The sequence below is a fragment of the Ostrinia furnacalis genome, unplaced genomic scaffold, assembly GCF_004193835.3.
Source record: "Ostrinia furnacalis isolate ACB-3 unplaced genomic scaffold, ASM419383v2 OfSCF7340, whole genome shotgun sequence".
NCBI classification, from domain to species: domain Eukaryota; kingdom Metazoa; phylum Arthropoda; class Insecta; order Lepidoptera; family Crambidae; genus Ostrinia; species Ostrinia furnacalis.
Window position 1 is genome coordinate 27,666 of NW_021137579.1, and position 11,340 is coordinate 39,005.

Below are 11,340 nucleotides of genomic sequence, written 5' to 3' on the forward strand. Positions count from 1 at the left end.
ATAATAAAATTCCAATCATCGAAACGCTTATAAATAAATAAAATCAGTCTTAAAATTGTATATTTTTAAAAGTAGGTTTGAAATCACAGTCTAAAGATTTCGTCGCTGCCAGATTCTTATACCAAAACGCGGAAGCTCGAGGAGTCCGTGTTTTCTTCTCATCGTCGTAATTGGTTTCGAATATTCCGAATTTGACTCTGAAAAACGTGTACAATTTATTAAATGTCTGGGATTAGTCAGAAACAACATAAATTTTGGCGGACGGGGGGCATTATTAAAGCCTAAATAGATAGTAAGCGCACGAAAAGTGGGGCAACTTTTGGTGGTCCACTTGGAACTTTGTTTTGATTAAATGTCTTATTAAATAACAAAGAATAACATTTTATTACGATAAATGTGGATAAATATCTCACACTTTCGAAAAATCGCCACAATTTAAACATTTAAAACAACGTTCTGACAGTAACGTAAGATTTTTGCCTCACCTTTGACGAAGCGTTTGTATGAAGACTATCCATCTAGGCTTTATTAATCGATCGAATCGAAATTAACGAACAATAAAAATAACTTGATAATAAGTAAGTAATTCACATTACAATTTGATTACAACTACACAAGCCCATTAAAATATGAAATGTCTGGCCGATCTGGCTCATCTGGCTAGCGCGGTTAGTTTAGGCATTTGATCCAGCAAATTAGAGAGGGTCTTGCTCCTGCAATGATCACTAAATAAAGATGATAACTTGATGTTGTTTCATAAAATGTAGGTCAAAATCTATAGCAAATAGCTTACCTCAATCCGCTGTCCCATTCAAAATTATCCATCAGACTCCACACAGTATAAGCGACGACATTGCACTGGTCTTTTTCAACAGCGTCCAGGATCTCCAACAGATAGCTTTGAAGGTATGTGACTCTGTCGTTGTCCTGCAACCCGCCGTGGGTCCCGAAACCGTTCTCAATGATCATTATGGCAGGATTACCGCAGTTTTCTTTCACCCATTTCAATGCCTTTCGTGCTCCCCATGGGATAGACTGTAAATAGAGTTATAGATCGTTTCATTCAAGAAGACGCGCGAAAAAAAAAATATTTAAAAAAAACGTGATAGTATTTTGATTGAGGCTGATAAAGGTGACTGTTTCTTTTGCAACTTCTCAGCACCAGCCCATATGTTGTCCCGAAGTGGTGGACTGGTAGGGCAAGCTATATTTGGGACGTGTTTAAGTGCCCTGGAAAGGGCCTATGTACTGAATAAACTATTTTATTTTATGGTGGTAGACTAGTACTACGTAACATCTTTTCGTCCAAAATACCGCAGTGCCTGAAGACGAAAGTCTACAACCAATGTGTGTTACCAGTGATAACTTATGGCTCGGAAACGTGGCCTCTCACTATAGGCCTTATACAGAAGCTCAAAGTTGCACAGCGTGCTATGGAGAGGGCTATGCTTGGTGTTTCTTTGCGAGATCGAATCAGAAATGAGGAAATCCGTAAACGAACTGAAGTCGCTGACATAGCCCGACGGATTAGGAAGCTGAAGTGGCAATGGGCAGGGCACATAGTACGCAGAACTGACGGCCGATGGGGCAGCAAGGTTCTGGAATGGAGGCCGCGTACCGGAAAACGCAGCGTGTGACGTCCACCTACAAGGTGGACCGACGATATCGTAAAGGTAGCAGGGAGGCCCTGGATGCAGGCCGCTACCAATTGATCAACGTGGAAAGCATTAGGGGAGGCCTATGTTCAGCAGTGGACGTCCTATGGCTGAAATGATGATGATGATGATGAGACTAATACTTACAGTGCAATGGGGTACAACAGCAGGCGTATAGTCCAACAATGTCCCAAACGCGCCCAAGTCGTCATCGTGCGAAGGTATGGGATACATTCCCNTAGGTGCTTTAATTGTAACAAGTTCGGACATCTCAGTAAAAATTGTTGGCATAAAAAGGCAAATAATAATAAGAAGAAAGAGATGGAAACAGGATATGTCGCAGCTTTTTCAGCTTCCACAACAAATGACTCCAATTCGGGTATCCTTCCGTTTGGCCAAATTACTTTTCGCCAAATTTCACTTCGCAAATAACTTATCGCCAAAGTTTCATTTCCCAAATGAACTTTTAGCAACTGTACTTTTCGCAACTAATTCATTTGGTCAAATTATCATTTGGCAAAATTTTACTTGGCAAATGTTTACATAGCAAATGTTTTATTTTGCCAAATATTATATCCCAAATAATTTGTTTGGTCAAATTGACACTTCACATACTTACCCACCGTTACCCACAAATCAAAGCATAAGGCACATGATCATGGTTTTCACAAGAATTGTATGTAAAACAAACAGATTGCAGAAAATAGTATGGTTGCAAAAAGTAGGTATTGCAGAAAATAGTAGGTTAGGTTAGGTTAGAACAGTGACCCTTAATGCGCGAAGGTGAGCGAAGCGTGCCGCGGCAGCGGCCGCCGAGCGCTAGAATCAACTCTATTGTTAATGAATCATTTGGAAATGTTGATAAAAATAATGAAATTAATTTAGAACAAATTTTATATGAACTGCCCACTAAACAAATTAATAACCACAAGCTAATTTGTATTTCATTCTATGCACCAATCAAATTATTTTGTAAATAGTTTATCGTGAAATATTTTTGCCAAATGAAACATTTGGCAAAACATACTTTGCCAAACAATAATTTGCTAAATAATAATATGCCAAAAACGACATTTGCGAATTAAAAGTTTGCAATAAGTTGTTTTGCCAAATGAGAATTTGCCAAATGAAAATTTGCGAAACGTTGTTTGCGATGTGATAATTTGGGAAACGTTTTTTGGCCAAACATTAGTAATCCCTCCAATTCGTGGTATGTTGACTCAGGGGCATCCATGCATATGACACGGCACCGGGACTGGCTCACTGATATCACTCCTTCATCTGTACCGTGCATAAGAATTGCTGATGATAAAGTATTAAAAGTTGAATGCTGTGGAAATGTATGCATCAAAGTAAATGCAAAAGATGGCAGCACCGATGCAATACAGGTGAGGAATGTTCTATACGTACCAGAATTAAAAACAAATTTGTTATCAGTCAGTAAAATAATCAAAAGTGGATGTAGAATAATATTTAATGAACATGGCTGTCAAATTTACAATCCATGCAATAAGTTAGTTGCAAAGGCTGAGAAAATGAATGAGAAATATCGATTAATTACTTGTAAAAATCAAGAAATGCAAGTTATGATGGCCAAAAGTTGTGTGACATGTGTTGAAGGCAAGCAAACAAGAAAACCATTCCCCACTGAAGGCTCCCGTGCAACGAACTTGCTAGAGCTAGTCCATAGTGACGTATGTGTTGTGGACCGATGAAGCATATGGAGATATGGTCGCCGACATCTTGACAAAAGGACTCCATCGCCCCAAGCATGAAATCTTTGCTGCGTCAATGGGTCTACTTTTAAAACATCTGCGTCCAGGAGAGGATGTTGGATTTATGGACGCATAATAGAAACTCCTTACTAATATTGTCTATGGGCACTCTCGTCCTTGTCGCGTTGACTAAATGTTCTCATATATTTTACTCTAAAATATAAAGTCTTCATATTAAGCTTTGTTTAATTTCATCATGAAGTCAAAAAATTTATATCTTCATTTTAATAAGTTTAATTTTCATACAAATCGGATTTTATAAAAATTTTGTATGAAATTTTAAAAAATTAAAATGATGATATCAAATTTCTGACTTCACCATACCATTTAATTATATGCCCATATTAACATGGGCTAGTGTCGGCTCATATACCCATTTACCTAACACCCTGTATAAAACATTACAATCCGGTCGAGTTAACTGCGCACCTGGCAACCACGACGTTACATCAACGCTCTGGTATGTACGGACAGGGCGAACGCGAGGTGTCGTGTGAGTAGGGTTGCCAGGCGTCCGGCTTTAGCCGGACATGTTTGGCTTTTTAGGGTCTTGTCCGGCCAAATATTGCCTTGTCCGGCTTTTGTTAGGCTTTTTATTTGGTTGCCGCGCCAGGCGAAAGTAAAGCCACAGAATCATATGAAGAGCACGCATCAGGATGTTGGTTAGCAACCGATGATGATAGTACTCACTTATGAGCTGACACTAATTGCACCCCCCCCCCCCGTCCGTCACATGTCCGGCTTTTAGTGTAAAATGTCCGGCCAAATGAAACAAAGTCCGGCTTTTGTGATTTTGGACCTGGCAACCCTACGTGTGAGGGAGAGTCGCATTCCAGCGAGATGTGCAGTTAGCTCGATCGTTTTGTAATCATAAAAAATGAAAGAAAGAAAGAAACATTTATTGCCATGGACATCACAAAAGACAAAATATGTAAATAAAAAAAGCAAATAAGACAGAGGTGATATAACACATACAATGGAAGAGAAAGTAAACTGAGCAGTGCCACCCTGTCGCACAGCGATGTCCATCGCAATTGGACCCCACTCAGAATATGCCGTGGCCCCCTGTGAGGAAGGCCACGACGCTGGTTTTCAGTGTGCCCCATGCCGAGTGGGAGTCACGGACACTAACCTATACTGCATAAAATATACATACATAAATAATAATAATAGTGCGCGTATAAATGTCCCCAACCCATCTAGCTAGAGCAGGTTACACACCTGTCATAATACGCCATTTGCCTTTAGTAATTAGAGAGGGTTGTGCTCCTGCAATGATCTCCAAATGAAGATGATCTATGATGATAATTCATAAAATGTAGGTCAAAAGCAGCTTACCTCAACCCGCTGTCCCATTCAAAATTATCCATCAGACTCCACACAGTATAAGCGACGACATTGCACTGGTCTTTTTCAACAGCGTCCAGGATCTCCAACAGATAACTTTGAAGGTATGTGACTCTGTCGTCGTCCTGCAACCCGCCGTGTGTCCCGAAACCGTTCTCAATGATCATTATGGCAGGATTACCGCAGTTTTCTTTCACCCATTTCAATGCCTTTCGTGCTCCCCATGGGATAGACTGTAAATAAAGTTATAGATCGTTTCATTCACGAAGACGCGCGTAAAAAAACTAATTAAAAAAATGTGATAGTATTTTGATTGAGGCTGCTAAAGGTGACGCTGACGGAGTTTCCTTCGCCACTTCTCAGCACCAGTCCATATGTTGTCCCGAAGTGGTGGTAGGGCAAGCCATATTTGGGACATGTATAAGTGCCCTGGAAAGGGCCTTATTTTATGGTGGTAGACTAGTACTTACAGTGCAATGGGGTACAACAGCAGGCGTATAGTCCAACAATGTCCCAAACGCGCCCAAGTCGTCATCGTGCGAAGGTATGGGATACATTCCCGGTTTGTAGCTCTTGCGAGAGACGAACTTTGTGGAATAGTGGTTGAATCCGAAGAAATCACTTGTTCCTACAAAAAAGCGAGAGAATTTTACATTCTTATGACAATTTTGTGCTCTAATAAAACATAGAAATCAGATGTCACTAGATTGTAACTCTTCTTATTAAGTGATTAAATAGTTTATAATTTGTAGGCAAAGACGGCAGACGGCATTTAGGCTGCGTTTCCACCAAGATGTGCGAGTATGCGTAGCGAGGGACGTGTTGGTAAAGAACCAATAGAATCGCCTCATTTAAAAATCAAAATTATCTTTATTTAAAAGTGACGTCACGCGACATTTCAACTCAATATAAGTAATNACATTCTCAATTGGATTATGGAAAAAATAAAAAAATATGAGTCTAATATTTTCTAATTATCTGTCTGACGGACTAAATAGAATTTCGATTTAATTACCCAGTCATCATCCCTATTCGTAGATATATACAAAACTATTTAAAATTATTTTGTCAAGTTACTTACCTACCTAGTATTTTTTTATGTAAAATCAAATCACAATCATCGAAACGCTTAAAAATAAATTAAATCAGATCAGAAAATTATCTTTATTTGTTTAGACTAATTAAATTGGTACTTACAAATCGTCAAATGCTCTTATCCCTTGGCNGGAGCCTATACATGTCACATTCTTTTTTTGCCCTACCAGCGCTTCGAGACAAACATTTGGCAAGTGCTGAGAAGAAGCGCCGCAACAAACTCAGTCACAATGGTGCAATGGCACAGTCTGCCCGTTTACAAACACATCCCTCGCTACGCATCCTCGCATATCTCTGGTGGAAACGCAGCCTTAAGTAACCACACCAAAACAGCCTGCACGTGTTTTATTGATGATCAAGGTCCTGTCCTGGCTACATAAAAGTAGAATGTTGCAAAATACAGATGACAATAATACGTAGTAGAGATTTAATCAGATGTTGTGATTACTACTAGTGTTGTAAGAAAACCTAATGCTCAAAGAAATAAAATTAGGGCAGGTATTTGTTTACGCTATTTTGCTATTTATGAAAGTTAATTTTTATCAGCATCTGATAACGCAGTTTCAATGGCGTGTTACATTATCTTTATGACATAATATAAATAAAAGAGTAAAGATAAACAATTTCGTTTTTTAACACATCATGCTCTCCTTAAAAAAATACCTTTAACAAACTCGATTTCTTCTTCAGTAAATTCTGGCAGCCTGCTTTCTAGGTAGCCTTGTTCTTTGCTCTTTTCTGCCACCAATCTGACCACGCTGTCTGGGAAGCCGCCCTTCTTGGTGAATATGGGATGGCTGTAGAGACCGACCTCGAAATCCATGGCGTCCAGAGCGGCTTGGACATCATCGGGTGAATCCGTTATACCTTCGCGGTGGTCTGTAGCTATTGTTATGCTGCACGTACCTAAAATTAGAACAATAATTAACTTAGTTTGTTGTGTAAAAATACAAATACAGATTTCGGCAAAGCAAATGACAAGAGTTAGTATGATCGAATCGAGAATATTTTATGCAACTTGATAATTAATGTGCGGCAGATAAAACATTGTAGCGTATTTACTTACATAGTAAATAGATCAAAAAGAAATAGCAGTTGGTTGCAACTGAATTGATAGTTAAGTCCTAACAACATGAGGGCTTCCGCAAGGGTCTATTGTAGGTCCAAATCTCGGAAAGAAGATGGTATGTATTAGACAACTGGACCATTGTTATTCGACATCCTAACACAAGTAAAGCTTTCACTCATACAATCCAAAGTACTTACCGTTTTGTTTCGGCCTGTACTTTCGATCATACAGACGCCATGCTTTAGCATTTGCCATGACAATGTTTTTGGCGGCCAAATACTCTCCTATGCCGTGAGCGTTTATTCCCGGTGCGAATCTGTTGCTTCCGTAACCGAACAATCCCAATTGCCTGGGCTCATTTATAGTGATCCAGGTCTTCATTCGGTCTCCGTAAAGATCAAACAACACGTCGGCGTAGTCTTCAAACCAATCCGCTATGAGAGGATTTGCCCATCCTCCTAAATTTTGCAAACGTTGCGGCAAATCCCAGTGGAACATCGTCACAACAGGCTCAATACCGTTCGCTAGCAATTCATCGATCAAATTACTATAATACTCGGACCCTTCTTTGCTTATTTTGTTTGGGAATCCTGTAGGCAGAACGCGCGGCCACGATATGGAAAATCTGTAGAAGTCAACGCCGAGGTATTTGACCATGGCAACGTCCCGTTTGTAGTACTCGTAGGACTTGCAAGAGTCTTCCGCATTTGATCCGTCCTTGATCACTCCGCTGGATCGCGAGAAGTTGTCCCAAATGCTGGGAGTTTTATCTGGAATTAACGAATGAAGGCAATTCAAGAAATTATTTCCTAACGTAACGTCCTAATTAATTTAAAATCAACCTAATTCAAGGGGACTGGGGCAATCAATGTAAGAATGAAAAATGTCACTAGGCTAGGCTAGGCACTAGGTCAGTAACTAAATCTATACTTATAATAAATCTGTAGAGAGGTCAAATCTGTACATGAAATATATTTTCAAAATAACAGGACCCCTAGACAAATCGCACTTTTTGATCGAATCAAAAATCGAATCCGTCAAAACTCTATACAAAAAAGGGGCTTTTCGACCACTTATCGACTGGTTTGCGATTATAATTTGCACACACAGGGGGTGATTAGTGATCGATACTGATGACAAAAATGCAATCAGTAAAATTTTTGTGTCTGTCTGTATGTTCCTTATAGAAACAAAAACTACTCGACGGATTTTAACGAAACTTGGTACAATTATTCTTCATACTCCTGGGCAGGTTATAGTATACTTAGGAATTCCCACGGGAACGGGAATTAGCGGGAAAATTCTTTTGTATGAAAAATCTAAACCGCGAAAGAGAAGAAGGGGGTAAAACGGGATCCACGCGTACGAAGTCGCGGGCGGCCACTAGTAATTACTAAATCAATAACAATAAAATTAATAGTGTTGTTAAACATAAGTATAAGGGCCCGATATGGCTTATCTTCTGTCTTGGGGGTGACACTTAATTTGCTTCTGATAAATTAGAGTCGTGCTCCTACAGTTGAGACTATGACCTGACGATGTTTCAGTTTAACTTCCCCCCGGACAAACTTGACCTTCACTGGTTGGGTTTTTATTGGCGGTCAAGCTGTAGATCCTGGCTACACAGGAGTTGCAGCGGTGGGAACGAGAGGTGGGAATAGTAATTATTTTACCTGCAGCATCCCAAGCTCCTTCTATCTGGAAGGCAGCTGAACCCACCCCCAGCTTTAGACCCTTCGGTAAACGTTTCGTGGTACAGTTCTCTTGAGAAATCACCAGATGAAACAAGCAAAAGACAATCGGCAATCCAAATCCTTTTATCATTCTGATATTTTGATGGACCTGAAATTAAAAATATCATTAAGTATTTTATACGTTGCCATCCAGTCCCAAGGTAGGCAAAGTAAAATACATTCCAGTTATAATTAAGATAAATAAAGGACATCATCCATTTTGGTCCAAAATCAAAAGTGCCGGCCAAAAAATAAAAGTGCTGTATTCTAATAGTTCTAAAAATATATGAAACGACTGACTTTGATCTCAAATACTACGACGCACAGTGGTGCTACAGCTTTGGTGTCATAGTAACAAATGCTAAGGCGGACGTATTCTGTCAGAATACAGCACTTTTTTTTTATTGGCCGACATTTTTGATTTTGAACAAAAAATGTATGAATCGTCGATGAATTTTAGATCTCAAATACTCGACGCACAGTGGTGCTACAGCTTTAGTGCCATAATAACAATTATGCTCGTGCTTTGTCCTCGAGATTAGAAATAAGAACTATGTAGTATCACGTACGGTGATGCCAGTTTACGCACTGTTAGTTGAGGATATTTTTTTTTTTTTTTTTTTGTGGGTATCTCAGTTTACATCCCATTTGACATTGGTATCCGTCGTCAGTCACGATTCAGTGCTCTGCCAGTTNTTATCATTAAGTATTTTATACGTTGCCATCCAGTCCCAAGCTAGGCAAAGTAAATAATACATTCCTGTTATAAATAAGAAACATCCAGATTAATAAATTTAAATAGGTAGGTACCTAGTTTAAGCACACAATATTTAGCTGGAATCGAACTTGCAACCTCTGAGGACCTAGTGTGAGTTTTCGTCAAACGCGCTCACTAGTGTAGGGAGCGCTTCAAAAAATGACAATAAATGTATGACGGATTGAACAGCGCCCTTAGCGGGAAACGTTCAAAAACTAAAATATTCATACATTTTTTAAACGCGCTCACTAGTGAGCGTGTTTGACGTAAACTCACACTCAGTCCACTGGAGTATTCATGAAGTTATCAACTAATCACTACACCAAATCGTTTGACAAAAATATTTTTTTTGTTTAATTGTTCGAACGACTTACCTTTAATTTTCACAATTTTTATTTAAAAAAAAAACAGTTTCTTGTTCTTCACTTTCCTAAACGACACACTGCCCCGAAGACCGGGCCGCAAATGCCGTATAGATAAAAGAATAACTGAGAATCAGTCCTAAGTTTATTTGTTGCTAACAATAAACTGTAGATTAGATAATTTGCCAGTTATTTGTTTACTTTCCGATGCCCTTGCTGAATTCGAAATTTATTTATTTAAATAAATGATTACTTAAACTTAAAGGATTCTGGATTTGCCACACTGTATCCGTCCTTCAGAGGCAGGGTCAGGTCAGGGCAACGGTTTGTTAGGCCCGGTTTACACCAAGGCGGAACGGAGCAGAGAAAAGCGGAGAAGTGTTTTGAATAACCAATCAGATTTAATTATTTACACTTCTCTTCACAGCTCCAGAAAAGAAAAATTATTCCGCCCGACACTTCTTGATCGTATTCGTGACATGATGCGGGCTGCGATTAGGTGACACTGAGCCCACAACAGTGTAACAAATCTATGAGATTACAAATTATCAAACTCAAAGTGCAATGCGACTTGGCGCCAAAGACTTTTGAACTACTAGAGAGGTACAGACTGTTGAACTTTAAATTGTCGATAAAAAAATACAAATTTTTCACCTATAGAAGAATTAACCTGTTTCAAACAATTTCAAACCATCAAATTGCACGACACATTTTCAAACCCGTTTCTGAAATAACTCTCAAGTATTCTACACTGTTTTTTTTTAAGATAATAATATTAGTGATATTTTAATCGTTACCTGTGCAAATTGTTTGGTTATTTTTCTTTGCAGCAAAAAGTTTATTGCGCTGGGTAGGAGACTGAATGTGGAAGAGACTGATNCTAACAGTGCGTAAACTGGCATCACCGTACGTGATACTACATAGTTCTTATTTCTAATCTCTTCGGACAAAGCCCTCGCATAATTATGATAGAACTTCACTTTTTAAGTTCGTTTAATCATTAATTGCTAAGGCGGACGTATTCTGTCAGAATACAGCACTTTTTTTTTATTGGCCGACACTTTTGATTTTGAACAAAAAATGTATGAATAGTCGATGACTTTTAGATCTCAAATACTCGACGCACAGTGGAGCTACACGGCTTTGATGCCATAGTAACAAATGCTAAGGCAGACGTATTCTGTCAGAATACAGCACTTTTTTTTGTTGGCCGGCACTTTTGATTTTTGACCAAAAATATATGAAACGTGGATGATGTCCTTTAAATAGGTAGTTCAATACACACACAATATTTAGCTAAAATCGAACTTGCAACCTCTGTGGGCCTAGTGCGAGTTTTCGTCAAACGCGCTCACTAGTAAGCGTGTCAAAAAATGACATTAAATGTATGGCGGATTGTACAGCGCCCCTAGCGGGAAACGTTCAAAAACTAAAATTTTCATACATTTTTAAACGCGCTCACTAATAGTTTTCATCACGCTCTTGATGTAAACTCACACTCTGCCCACTGGAGCATTCATCAACTAAGCACTACATCAAATCGTTTG

General features: G+C 39.0%; 1 protein-coding gene across 1 annotated transcript; it reads right to left on the minus strand.

Moving 5' to 3' along the window:
- Positions 1-43: 43 nt before the first annotated feature.
- Positions 44-10,288, minus strand: LOC114364007 (myrosinase 1-like). The gene is made up of 7 exons (XM_028319983.1): positions 9,806-10,288; positions 8,615-8,783; positions 7,139-7,711; positions 6,536-6,778; positions 5,248-5,405; positions 794-1,035; positions 44-197 (listed from the first exon to the last, which is right to left on the minus strand). Exons 2-7 carry the CDS (start codon positions 8,763-8,765, stop codon positions 50-52), a joined length of 1,515 nt encoding a protein of 504 aa, XP_028175784.1. The 5' UTR covers positions 8,766-8,783; positions 9,806-10,288; the 3' UTR covers positions 44-49.
- Between the last annotated feature and the right edge of the window lie 1,052 nt (positions 10,289-11,340).

What these genes read in the sequence shown, in the direction of transcription:
- LOC114364007 (XM_028319983.1), bottom strand. Translation starts at nt 8,765, where the DNA reads ATGATAAAAGGATTTGGATTGCCGATTGTCTTTTGCTTGTTTCATCTG. An exon ending in GTACAGGCCGAAACAAAACG is followed by an intron (nt 6,779 to 7,138) that starts GTAAGTACTTTG and finishes TTCTAATTTTAG; the next exon opens with GTACGTGCAGCATAACAATA. An exon ending in AGAAATCGAGTTTGTTAAAG is followed by an intron (nt 5,406 to 6,535) that starts GTATTTTTTTAA and finishes GCTTTTTTGTAG; the next exon opens with GAACAAGTGATTTCTTCGGA.